At 41.3% G+C, this 14,198-nt stretch overlaps 1 protein-coding gene across 1 annotated transcript in view; it reads right to left on the bottom strand.

Annotated features, from left to right (window-relative positions):
* The window catches only part of kif26ab (kinesin family member 26Ab), a 79,095-nt gene that overhangs the window by 9,880 nt on the left and 55,017 nt on the right, over positions 1-14,198 (bottom strand). The window contains exons 5-12 of the mRNA XM_030786784.1: positions 12,966-13,149; positions 9,476-9,685; positions 7,837-7,930; positions 6,447-6,709; positions 5,278-5,461; positions 3,181-3,340; positions 2,368-2,530; positions 172-1,585 (exon numbers count right to left, since the gene is read on the bottom strand). Of these exons, the coding sequence (XP_030642644.1) occupies positions 172-1,585; positions 2,368-2,530; positions 3,181-3,340; positions 5,278-5,461; positions 6,447-6,709; positions 7,837-7,930; positions 9,476-9,685; positions 12,966-13,149 (2,672 nt within the window). The remainder of the gene's footprint in view (positions 1-171; positions 1,586-2,367; positions 2,531-3,180; positions 3,341-5,277; positions 5,462-6,446; positions 6,710-7,836; positions 7,931-9,475; positions 9,686-12,965; positions 13,150-14,198) is intronic.

Genomic DNA, 14,198 nt, shown 5'->3' on the forward strand with positions numbered 1-14,198 from the left:
TCTTGTATTTCTGTTTGTAAAAGTATCCCAGGGGCGCAATGCGAAAGGGCAATTTGACGCTCAGTCTTATTATGATCTCTGTTGAAGGTATTAGAAATCCGACTGATGCACCAATTGTAAGTCGCTTTGGAAAAAAGCGTCTGCCAAATAACTAAATTGTAAATTGTAAATGTGGTAGAAATACATCAGCAGATTGGGTCCCCTCACTCTCCATAGTGCACACACTAACTTCACTGAGCCAAGAGCTAACTGAGGAACCACTGCTGCCCACAAAAGCTTCCTCCTGCAATGGTGCAACCATCTCAATGTTCATTTCAGATGCACCAACAGAGGATGTGTAAGCATCAAACTCATCATTGATACTGCTGATAATGCTTACTGGCCGGGACCCTGAGGCAAGGGCCTGCAAGGAGCAGTCACTGTTGAAGCTGATGATACTAGAGGGCCTCCCATTATCAACAATGCTTCCAATAGAGAGTTCTTCCACAAGGGTGAACACAAGCTCATCTTCTCCATTTAACTCTACTGGTTGCTGGAGAGTTACTGTAGTCCTTAAGATGTCTCTGTCCAGACATCGTTCTCTGAGGGTGGACCTTATCTGGCACACCTCCACAGGGGCTCTGGAACTCATCTGATGAGACCGACTCAAGACAGGGGAGTTCGCATTTGACTCCCCTCGTTTCTGGGCTTGATGACTCATTCCTACAGGTGGCATTCTCGTAGCACAGCTTTCTTCAGAACAGCCATTGTTCCTGTTGAATTCTTTTTCCTGCGGTGGTGGGGGAGCAGGTTTGGGTAATGATTTTTTGTTGAGGAAGGTCTTCTCTCGCACCACGGGCTCAGAGATTTGTGTTGGTGTTGATCGGCCTTGTTTTCCCGGGCTGCAATGTACTGAGCTGTTTGACTGCTGTAGTTTTTCACCATCTGCATTTGTCCTGCACACATTATTATCAGAGGCTTCTCTCTCAGAACCAATGGCATTTTGCCATTTGGAATGTTCTAGTTTGGACTTGAGATGGGGGCTGCTGGACAGGCTATTGACTATACAGTGGGATTGCTTGGGGGATGCAGTGGCCTGCAAAGAAGAGAACGCTTTGGTTGGCGTCTTTGGAGAAACTGAGAGGGAGGTAGCCCCTTCTTTGGGCTTATTTGTACTACTGTCTGGCTTGAGGCATGACTGACTTCCCTTGGCTTCCCCAACAAAAGCTGTTGGTTCCTCACTCCCATCAATGCACTCAAGTCGTTCCTGCAGTTCAGCAAACGTGTTACATTTGAAGTGGTCATGGTCAACCTGGCCTACTTTCCCTCTGTGTTTTCTATTCAGGGAGGGAATGATGGGAACAAAAGCTGGTGGGCCTTCATTGTCACTGAGCTCTCGGTCAGATAAGGCTGCACCACCAGGACCAACATAAATAACAGTGTCACACGACTGCTCACTGCTGGAAGAGTAGTCTGGATCACTGAGCAGTGAGGGGAGGTCAGGGTCCAAGGCTACTGTCCGAGGATGGAAAGGTCTTAAATGTGGTGGTCGGCGTATCCTTCCCTCCTCACAGGAGCTCTCCCCTCCAGACGAACTGGAAGCATACTATACAAAATACATAAATAAATAAATAAATTACTTTGAAAAATTAGAACTTAAAAATTTAAGATCAACAAATACAGATAAAATTACTCTAATATTGAGTTAAAATCCTGAGAGACTAAAACTATGTGACAGACAGAATGATAACCATTTCAGTACAATGAGCTCTTTTTCATCACAGGCATAGCAATTACACCTACAACTCTATCGGTTATAACCACAGGCTGTCATTTCTTGTAATTAGCTACTGAGCATGTTACCCTAATGGTGGGGCAGGCAGTACACTCACCCTGAGGCAGTGATATTGATTAGATAATTATGAGGAAGAAAGCAAAGAAAAACTATCTATGAATTATTGCGCTTCAAATATTTCAGTAAAAGAAACACAAATTCACCTGACACTAATGGCAGAACCGAGCCTTTAAACCCAGAAAAACAGTCCCAGCTGAGTATCAGTCCATAATGCTTCAGCTGTAGTGTTTGTATACATGTTTTTAATATGAACGATCTCCACTGATAATGATTTTCACTCCACTCTACTACACTACAGTATGAAATTCAAGGGAAAACAACTCAGGCCTGGAGCTCGACCTGTTGGACTTTGCTTCTACCAACCACTATATGTCTCTGATTGGCTGAGGAATGGACGCTCCCGTTTCACATCCTCTGATATACAGGTTACTCAAAAGGCAAGGACCTGTGCCCCTCTGATCTGTAGGTATAATGCAATTTAAAGTTGATAATTTTGTTCACCACAAACAAGTCTGAAAGTTCGCTCTGCTAACCTTTGATTTCTTCTTCCTCATACGGTGGATTCGGGAAGCCAGTTGTATGGTACTAAGGGACTCTGCATAATTAGCTGGAGAGTCAGATATATGAGCAATCATGGTCGTCCTACAGTTGATGTTCCCAAGTGATTCCCGCAACAGCATGGTCAGTTTACTGTCCCTGAACAACACAAAACAGTCACATTACTCACCGTTTCGTAACAAAAACACATAAAAATCATTTGAGGGACATGTTCAGGGTCATGTTCCTTGAAAGAAAAAGCTTTTTTATTAGGTAATCTAGAATTGCAGGGTCAAGATACTGATCTTCGTTAAACCAATGAACTGCAATGTATAAGCAGTCTACAATGGGCTGTCCACAATTACAGAGCTCCCAATTCATGTGATGATCACAACATGATAAATAAAGTATTTCTGCATCTTAATTCTGTAGCTATTGGCTGTTTTAATGAATCAAGCTATTCACATAATAGATGCACGTAGAACAACATACACAAATGGCAGCATACCAGCCACACTATAAACCTGTCAGCATAAGCCAACAAGTATAATCTTGTTGCTCACATCCTTGAATGTATATTTATCCCCTTCAGTACAGCATTTTTAGAATAAGACACCACAATATGCTTCACAGACATATGAAAATGCTTCTACACTACACATTCGTATGAAAGGTAATTTTAATTTTCAAACATGTGAAGTTTTAAAAAGGTTCTGTCTCACATTTTATTGTTTCTCAGCACAACAGTCTAATTCATACAATGCATTTCAAAATTTCAGATCACACAATATAAAGGTAAGTAGACTCACCGGTATGGTACGTGTTTAGCTCCATTGGCCAAAGCCAGGATGACATTGCCTAAGGCTGTAAGTGACAGACAAAGACCCCCTCCACCATCCCGACTCTTACTTAACACCTTCTCACAACTCCCCAGGTCGATGAGGTGCAGTCTGCTCCTACCACCAGACACTTCAGAAAGGACAAAAATAAAGAGAATGAAATTACTGGAGCATGGCAAAAAAAGGAGTGTAGAGTGTAACAGAGGCCAAAATTGAAAGAGAACTAATGTGGATGAACAAAGCTCAATATAGTTCGCTCTAAAAACACAAGGAGACTCAGACTAAAACAAAGATTGTGAGTTGCACTACCAGTACAATTATAATCCAACATAACTAACATGAAATGTTATCTCACGTTGATGCCACTCACATGACCGCAGTCCGACTCCGACTTAAGTCTCAATGTCACAAGCAAAGGGAGATTTGAGTCCAGATCTCACATAACTACAATTTAAGGCTAAAGCAGGACCCTTTTGAACTGATATTGCCAAAATTATTTTAAGTTGATGTCTTGATCGCATACAAGCTAGTTTCATGTGAAATGATCTGCATGGTTATAATCCTGTTTTTATATAGCAATAGTCAGACACACCAATACTGCAAGTGAGAGTTACAGAGCAGGGCAGACACTCCCACTCTGAGGTAGTGTCGGAGAAAGCAGGGAGTGCCACACACACACACACACACACACACACACACACGCGCGCCTGTTTGACAAAAACACGTCAACTCTCTCATGCAGACCAGACAGGCAGCTGACACTGCTGTGGGTAATGCATTCATGAGTAACTTGTATAGTCTGACATGATTCAAACCTGAACAAAATTACCAGTTTACTAGCGACACTCAGACTTTCCTAAATATCAGACATTTAAAAATGTGTCTAGTCAGTTAGTAATATATTTGTCAGTCACACAGAAAAATACAGGACACATTAACTAACACTACAAAATATACTGAGGTTGCAGATATTCTAAAAGTAGAATGATTATATTTTCAGCAAAACCACCTTGTGTTATAAATGTCTTCGTAATACATGACATGATAATATAATATTGTGTTCACAATGAGGTTTATTTGAATATTATGCTACACTACTGTTATAATAATACAGTTTTTGTTATTTTTAATCATTTAAAGGAGGTTACATTCCAAAACCCTTGGGGTAAATGCTGTTCAGCAGCTTTGTCATGATTATGACACTCACAGTTATGTGACTTCACACTAGTGTGGGAGAAAACAACAGAGCTTTGGATGGGACAATCAAAACATTACTGAATACAAGCCTGAAAGTGCTCCCTCTTTCTTTCTCTCTCTCTCTCTCTCTCTCTCTCTCTGTATAGATAGATAGATAGATAGATAGATAGATAGATAGATAGATAGATAGATAGATAGATAGATAGATAGATAGATAGATAGATAGATATAGATTTATTCATCACTCTCTCTCTCTTCTTGCACCTCATTCTTCTTTTAAACACATTTGCCTCTTTTTTCAAAGACTGTGATCACTTAGTCTATTCATTAGTATCCAAATCAGAATAAGGCTTGAATGAGGTCACCGTAAATGCAGATGTACTGTAATGTTATCAGAAGCTAACCTGTGCAGTAACTGCATAAACTAACAATGACTGTGGCACAGGATCTGTCTGACTGACAGGTACTTGGACATTACTGTTATAGTGCTAAGATGCTCATGAATTATTAGTTTATGTAAAGATTGTCATTAAAGCTTAATGAAGCGGTGAAAGTGAGGCTGATTGATTTACTCCCCTCATGACAGAGTGAGAGGGCACATGAAAGAGTGATTGGATGGATCTGAGCCTGCTGTGTAATATTTCAGACATTAGATTAATGGGCTTAATGGGAAATATATTTTTACTCCTCTGTGTGTTCCAGGAGCAAGGGATAAAAGTAAATGGGAGTGCTGTCCATCGATTAATTAGACTTTTACTGATGTCCTTTCATACCCATCTCCCCCCTCCATATATTTGTATGCGAGTGTGTGCACACACACTTACACACACAGACACACAGACACTCACTCACAGACACACAGACACTCACTTCCACCTTTCCCACTCTTCTCCATGCGGTACTGGTAGATGTGGAGGGTGAAGAGCATGTGTGAGTTACGTCGGTCCTCTTCATCAGCGTCAGGCCGACTGGTACTGCGTGCAGCAATTGCTGCATCCAGAAACAGTGCTGCCTTCTCTGCCGTAGGGGCCCGTAACTCACTCTGATTCTGGAGCTGGAGGGGGACAAAAAAGAGAAAGGGTGAAATTGATAAAGTGCAAACTAATTGAGTCCCAACACACATCTCAAGCCCATTAGATTGGGTCTCTGGGGTTCTTAGAGGGTTAGATATGCACATAGAGGAGAAGAGATTACTAAGGCAGTCTTTAGTGATGGCTCAAGGGGCACCGAACTACATCCATGCCCCTAGTGGGCAGAGCATGTTGGAAAGATAGGCCCTGGGGTGGCTTAAAAGGTCAAGACCCTGGCTCAAATCAAGCCTCTCTTGCCGAGGATTTGAATGGGGTGGCTGGGTGTTGGCCAAGAATATACTGTGTGTTCAATTTGATGCAGAAAATAGCATTATAAGGCAGTACCTCTGGGGCTGTCTAAGGATGCAAGTGAAAACACACAATTCTTCCTTTAGGTGTACAATGTCAAAGCAAACTGTTATTATTGAAAGAATAGCTCCTAGTAAGCCACTGACAAAAATAAGACGGGATGTGTTAGGCAGACGTCTAAACCTGCAGAACAACTCCAGGGATGGAAAGAGAAGAGCATCATGGGGTGGAGGCCTCTCACCATGTTTGAACTTCACAAGCCTCTAGGTAGCCTTTGAAGTCCCAGTTTCATATGGACCCCCCCCAAAAAACAACATCTGACGGCAACACCTGGCAGCGTTTTCAAATACCCCCTGCCCCCACAAACTCCAAATACCCCATTCCATTTACCCTCCACCAATCAGAGGATGAGGGGGAAGGGGGGGGGGGACTACAGTGACAGCTCCAGATGGATGCTGGCAAGGGACCGAGCAGGTGTCCATCAATAGATGATTCAGTAAGAGTGATTGAAATGATTGCTACCATAGGAAGCCTATCATCTGGGGAATTTCAATACTCAAAAAGGATGGATGATAGACAAGAAATATAGCAAAGGGAGCATAAAACCAGTTATCCTTCAAGTCCAGGTCCTTCTCACATAAATTCATACACAAAACTCACCTGAGTGCCACATATGGGGTCTTCCCTCAGGTAGACCCCTGGGGACTGACCGTCCTGCAGACTGCCAGTGGAGACATCAGAGAGGAGGTCCTGCAGGGTTTCCTCTTTCCCACAGATCTCTACAGCCGACACACGGATAGAGAATCGCGTGCCGGTCTTCTCCTTGCGTTCGTTGATGAGTTTGAAGAGCCAGGAAATGGCACAAGGAATGACACCCAAACTCTGGGTTGAGCTATCCCTACCAATCATGGTGTATGTCTTGCCTGGTGTGAGAGAGAGAGAGAATTATGGCTGTTCACACAGGCACATTACCAAGATCTCAGGACACCCGTGTTTTGTGACTTCATCAGCATAACAGTAATATAGAGATTTTTAAAAATACGCCAGTATGTCTGAAACTCTGAGCCCCTACAGTGCAAAGAATGAGTTGTACATCCTAAAATAATAATAATAATAATAATATTAATAATAATAGTAATAACACAATCCTGTAGAATTGTGATGCTTTTTCTTCCACAGTTCATCCTCCAAAATAACATTTCATTTATTCCATCCTTTGACTTTTCATCATAAAAGACTGACAAGGATCAAGACTAATACTATGTCGGCATTATTTATGGCAATAACAGTAGCTGTATGTATATGCATCAATCAAAGTCATCAGTATTCATGGCCTGGATATAGATACAGAGGGGCAAAATATTCTACTTCCTCTTACACACTAAAGGATTTTCCCTAAGGTAAATTCATAAGGAACCAGACAGCCGTAAATAAAGGTTGAGTGCTGAGATCAGTAAATGAAAAGGTGGGTAGGGAAAAAAAGCTCTGAAACACTTAACAACCATGAGTGGCAATAATGCAAGCCCCTAAAATGCAGTCTACTGTGAGGGTCAATTATTCTGCTTTTAATTATGTCTAGCTCCCGGCCACACAGTTTGTAGTAACCACCACATGCATGTAGCCCTGTCTCTCTCTCTCTCTCTCTCTCTCTCTCTCTCTCTCCCTTTCTCTGTTTTTCTCTCTCTCATGCACACATACACACTCATACACCCACCAACACACACACACACAAACACACACAAACACACACACACATACACACTCAAAAATTCAGAAAAGAAGCAAAGAGTCCCCTGCCTATTCAGAGTTCTTTCTGCATAATTTTACTTGAGTACTCTAACCTTTCAAATAATAAAGAAAAAGACTTTTTTGCCAAGAAAAAAAGGAATATAACATTCTGTGTAATTATGCTCAGAGAGCAGCATAAAGCACAATGTGTTTTTGAGGTAGCTGAGGGTGAATAAGAGGCATTTTTAAAGCTGACTGTGGAAAGACATCACGTTTTGGTGTTGGATATTGTTAGTCATCGTCATTTACTGGAACAACTTACCAAGTTTTACATGACCAAAGCAGAAAATGCATCCATCTGCTCCATTCACCACGGACTGGATCACCTCAGCCACTGTCCCTGAGCAAATTTCTGCCTGTCAGTCAACACACAACAGTCACATTTCAGTAAGTGTAGGGGACGAGGACATAACCACTCACCAATTTCCCAATAAGCACTCAATTATCACTCATTTCAATTCATTTCAATTTTGCAAGAACTGACTGCACTGGCACCTGCACTGAGAACAATCCTTTGTTGCTGACATCCTTAGATGTGTTTTGACAAATAAAAGTTACCGAATTCTCATGCTGGACACAAATGTAGCATTTAGTAGCTGTGCATTATTTATCATACCACTACACTGAGAAAAGTAACACACACTGCTTCAATCCAGCAAGATCAAACTCGGAGGTTTTCTCATTCAAGCATACCAACCAGGAAGGTATGTTGGAAAAATGATTGATTTTGTTATTAGCCCATACATTACAATGAAGTACAGAGCAAACAAAGCCTCTCATCATGGATTCATCAGACATGGTGTGGTCTATGTAGGCTTGCAGCATGAAGCAACATCATTACAATCTGTTCTACCAGCTCAAGTCCCTGTGGATAGCTTTCTACCGCAGCAATCACCTCACATACATCACGCAAGGCAAACAAGCTCTGTTACAGCACAACAGAGTACTGTTAGCAGGCTTCATAGAGAAAGGAGTCCCTCTGGTGCTACTAAACCATGTACAGTGAAGATACCCATTTGGACTGACTTTCGAGTGAAGGGGATCTACTGCTGTGCTGGGGTCATATATAAGGTCTTGGATAAGATTTTGCCTTACTTAATCCTGACAGATAGAATTATAAGGACCAGCTGGAGTTGATCCTAAATCAGCACTTTCAGTCTTAGATAGTAATACTAATGGGCTCTGGTCTCAGTTCCTGGAAGACCAAAATGTGTTCAGCTGTTAACTTTTTTAGGACAGTAAGAGTGTTTGGATTAGAATGTGTCCAGAACTATCACATAGCAGTGGAGACAAACATCTAAACTGTTCTCACTTAATCACTCTTAATGGTACTTTATACCTGTTAGAAGCCTCTTTGGCTTCAATTATGCTACAGTTTGTAACCCACTTTGATCTTAATTTGGATTGAACTGAACATTGAACTCTTGCCTGAGCGATGAGCTGTGAATGAGTTGTTACATATATTTGGCTGGAATTCAAACCATTTGCCGCACTTAAAAGAAACAGCTGTTATGCCCATAGTGTGAGGAATGCTACTGTCACCAAGATAGGCATTTTTGCATTAAGCTCCAAGCCCAACCCAGACTGAGTTTTTGTGTATATGTGTGTGTATGAGTTTTTGTGTGTGCACAAATGTTTGAGCACGTGTGTGCTTGTGTTTATGTGCACACAAATGCCGCTCGTCCTTGAGAACACACAAGAAAGTATACATCCATGTACAAAATGAACTTGTCCTTTGCATACCCCATAATACACACTAAAGTACACCATACAGGTTTGCTGTTATAATAATCATATTCTCATACCCAAGCACTGCAAGGACAGCATAAATAAACATATTCTCATACCCATAAGTCCTAACTGATAACACATAAGCGCACATTCAGCACTGTGCGTCTTACTTGTGAGGCATCTTGTGTGAAGACTGCGTCGAAGGCAAACATCTTTGGGGCGGCCAGCGCAGCACGTCTGTGGGGAGAAGTAGGCTGTGCATTGAGTGAGGGGTCGTAGAGGGTCAGTTGTTTCTTACGTGGGTCCACCTTCAAGAAGGACATGGACTCTGAGGAGTCCTGAACCCCCTGGGATGGACAGATTCGCATCATCACCTTCACCTAGTGATGAGAGAGAAGGAGTAAGAATGAGAGTTGTAGAGTGAGAGAGAAGAAGAAGAAGAAGAAGAAGAAGAAGAAGAAGAGGAAGAAGAAGGTACTTTCTCTCTTCACAGCTGGACAAACCGGTATTCTCTCAACTGACTGGTGTTTTGGATATAACATCACAGAACCCTGGCACCAGTACACTAAAACAGTGCATGACTGACAATCCTAGTCCGCCAAATTCAGCCAGCGGAATGTCTTGGACACACAGAAAGCCCAGTGTGACTGTCTCCCAGCATACCACAGGGGCCGATTACCGTGATGGACATGTGCACATGTTGAACAAATTATACCCACTATGACATTGAAAACAGCCTTCCATATATGACTGGCTAGAGTGAACCAACCACCCAGACGAACCCCCGGCCAGGGTCGAACTAACAGTCTCCACTATATTTGCATTTGTCAGTCACTTGATACATGGGGAAACTTTTGATCCCCCTGCTGTGGCTGCTGAATTTTTACACCCCCACTCCCCACCCCGACACGCTAATGGTGCTGCCCTTCCAGCACTTGATCCCCTCCAGATATCCATTAGCTAGATGTCTCCCCCAGTCCTGCTTAATGCAGCACTACACTGAGAGCTGATGTTCTGGCTGATTTGTTGAATAAGATAAATAGCTATTCTTCTTGTGGCCATACTTTTAGCTGCTACAGACAACAAAGGCCATTAGCCAGTTTCAAAAAAATGACTCAAAACAGCATTACATGAACACATACTTCTTACAATCATGTTTTGAATGCTCATATAAGTGGACAGCATTGCCTTCTCTCCAAAGGAGATCCTGGATATGTCTGTTCTGTGATGTTTTGTGATATTTTACACTGTAGTAAGACAAAATACATACAATAAAATAAAATACAATGCAATGCAATAAAATAAAATAAAATAAAATAAAATACAGTAGATAAACTGAAATAAAGGGGAATTATGGTTGGTTGCTAACAATATGTGAAACCAGAGACAAGACAATTAAGAAGGATTATCCCAAAAGTGTCTGGTATTTGATGTCTTGGACACCAAATTTGAAAAATTAGTCAAACAATGACTGGAAATACTGGCGACAACAGGGTCAGAACAAAGTGCTCTATACAAGTCTAATTGGGATTTTTATGTGTGTTTCTGGAGTAAATGCTTGAGTCCTGCTAAAGTTAAGCTATTATCTAAAGTCCAGCCAGTTTAAACAAGGCTTAAATGATCTAAATTGTGAGAAGGCAGAATTATTTTTCATACTGTTTGAAAAAGTGCAACCCCTTAAACTTTCAACAGCATCAATTTAAAAGTGAAGATTTAAGTCTTAAATTCATTCATTCAGTAACAGATGTGTTTTTCAGTTGTCGGAAGCTCATTAGCAAAGCCGGATTTCATTGAGTCCAATGTAAATGGGCAGTTAACAGCCATCTCAATGGACTGGAGATTTGGCAGCATGTGCTACAATCATCTCTGTGAACAGGTGGTATCTAATCTGGAACAAATCTTATCCATCTCTATAAATACAACAGAATTGAGCCGAAGACAATACCCAGTAAACACAGAGGATGGGCGTGTGTGAACATAGCACTAGCTACTGCTGGCCTGAATCCCATTCTGCCCTTGGTAACACTTTCTTTTAGGTCTCCATATGTGAGGGAGGCTTCTAACCACATAAAGTATCTCCTGAATAACTTCACTGTGAACTTTAAATACTCACTAAACATTTTGAGAATCGCTTCCTTCACTTATACTTTGATCAAAGAGTACTGCTGGGAAACCTGTCAGTAGTACATAGACTTTCCAAAGTGGAGTATAAGCTGTATATGGTTCCAGAATTTCAGACCTAATACAAAATATGCATAGCGTTAAAGTCTTGTCATAGTACTTATGTCTGATGGACTTGCCAGTATTTGAGCTATATTTGCTCCTTATAATCTGTCACTTGTGCTTCATATACCAGGTGGGGGTCATTTGAAAATATTAACAATGGGAGGAAATGGTTTGAGCAGAAAAGCTATTCCCCATAGAGCTCCACAGCCATGGAACAGTCCAGTCACCTTTTCAATGTACTTATTCACAATCAGGCAGCTCATTTTCTAATTAAGACCAAAGGCACATCTTTAATCAAGTTTAAGTGTTTAACTATACTGAAAAGAGATTTTTAATTCCAAAAAAGTCTATATTCAAAAGAGGAGATCTGACAGGGAACCTGGAAACAGACATTTTTATGGTCTCAAACAAGCTGAACTGCTACTGTGGTACTCCCTTACAGAATGTGATCACTGCAGTTAGCTGACCACGTCATGGTTTGGGGCCAACATTTTCAACATATCCCAATGCAGGTGGTTTGAATGTGTCAGTTATGCTGTCAGAATTTGACCTGTGAGGCTTTTCTTGTTGTAGCATTTCACTACTTCGGTACAGCCACTTGTCCCCGTGCATCAAATACCACAATGAATCAATCAATCAAATGACATTTTCAGACTCAAATTAGTCTTTTTTTTTTTTTTTTTTTTGACTATCCAAAGTCCTTGCTAATATGTCCTGATCTAGCCCTGATTGCCTAGCTGTCTCTGTGCTAATGCTGGTTTACATCTTATACATCTCTGACTCCTGGTTTCTCTGTTTCCTCACATCTCATCGCTATTATCAAATCATCCTTCCCCACTCCTCATTCGTCCTGCTGACACTGCCAATATTTAAAAAGATTTGTAACTACAACTACATGCAAATATAATTTGACAAGGTACATTTATGTTCACATAACATCAAAATCACTGAAAAAAATGAAGAAAAACAGATTGGCTCAAAAAACACCCCGATCAAAGAATCAATCCATCAAATGAAATTTTCGGAGAATTTAATCAGAATTTTTCATATTCGTGGCATATAGAATGACAGACCATTTTTGGGCTCCAGAATGTTCTGCTTCCAGTTCTGAGCTGATGACATTCTAAAGTTCTAATCTCCCTGCATCAGAGAGAACCGCCCCAGGTCCGTCTCAGTCTGAACATCTGTCTACTAGGAAATGCAAAGCTTATATACATCTCTGTCAATATCCATACGCGCATGTGCATGTATGTTGCGTCTTACTGTGTGGGATAGTATTCAGGATGACGAAGAAGCACTGACATGGGTTGAGACGTGTGTGTGTAACATTTATCTTCCAAAAGTATGTGTTCATGTTTCAATTCATGAACTCCTTCCTGAGGTAGAATGGCTCTGTGCTAAAATTGGGTGGGCTGGTGTATTTGTTTGTCTGACCTTTCCCATTCCTGGATTTTCCTTGACCTTGGACCCAGCACGGAGCAGGCATGGTGGTGCAGGAGGGGGTGAGACCTGGAGAATGCCGCTGAAATTGGTGGGATAAATGGAGGGCTCCTGTGGATGTAGCAGCGGTGGCTGGTTCTTCTTCCGTTTCGATGAGAGATTGAGCTTCTGGGCTGCCCTGAATAAGAAAGGAAAAGGACATGACTGTAGCATTAAAGAAGGACCTAATGAAGCCTTACTGTTGGTTGAGGAGGGCTGACTTTTAGCAGAGGCAGCAGGTAAATCCAAATACGATCAACACATGACTAGTGGGGATTCTTACTGAAGCCTTGGATCTCACTGTAGTCTGAAATAAATTGTGAAATGACAGGGCGCTCAACACCATCCTTTTCATACTGTCATCATCTTTGTTCAAGAACACTTTTTACCGGCAGAAAACACACCAACTTGTCATATACATGAAGAATCACTTATGTAGTCAATAATAGATGTTAGGAGATAAGCTGTCACACAGACAGAAATATTTTGTGCGGTATGAATTCCAAAGCTCTGTCACTCTCCAATGGACTTTTTATTTTCCCCATCAAAACCCGAGCAAACATTGTCTGTCACTATGAAACAAAGTCATTTCCAACAGCTCTACACATTTCAAAAGATGGTGTTTTTTTTTATTATTATTTTGTATTCAGACTGTGAAGTGTGGGGGGGAAATCTATCACATTTTTGTTGATTGATTTAATGGTATGGCTTGACATTTGAAAGAGTACACGATGAAATCAAAACTGAAAGGTCAAGAGCCTCTGTTGGCAGTGTAAACACAGACAGGAGGTCTTTCTTTCAGTCCACACTGGAAGGCCCCCCCCCCCATCTCCCACCCCCACCAAACCCCACCTTTACACATACCACGAGGTCTCTGAATAGCATAAAGAACTCAAATGGTGACAGAAATGTGTTTGCCAACAGAGAACACTGTGATGTTAATTATACAGTTTTTTGGAAAATGAAGCATTTAAATGAGAAGATGGTAAATTAATTTGTAGCTATAGGCAATTAATAGAGCAGTGACTGAATCATAATGAATGCAATTAATAAAATCAGAGGTATGCCACATAAATAAATGACACTCGCAATAACAGATTGCGTTTGAATTGCTTCTGTCTGCTTCAAAGGAGTTACCAGAAAGGTCTTCAGATAATCAGAGACTAGAGATTTTGTGACCCCTCAGAC

The sequence above is a fragment of the Chanos chanos genome, chromosome 10, assembly GCF_902362185.1.
Source record: "Chanos chanos chromosome 10, fChaCha1.1, whole genome shotgun sequence".
NCBI lineage: Eukaryota > Metazoa > Chordata > Actinopteri > Gonorynchiformes > Chanidae > Chanos > Chanos chanos.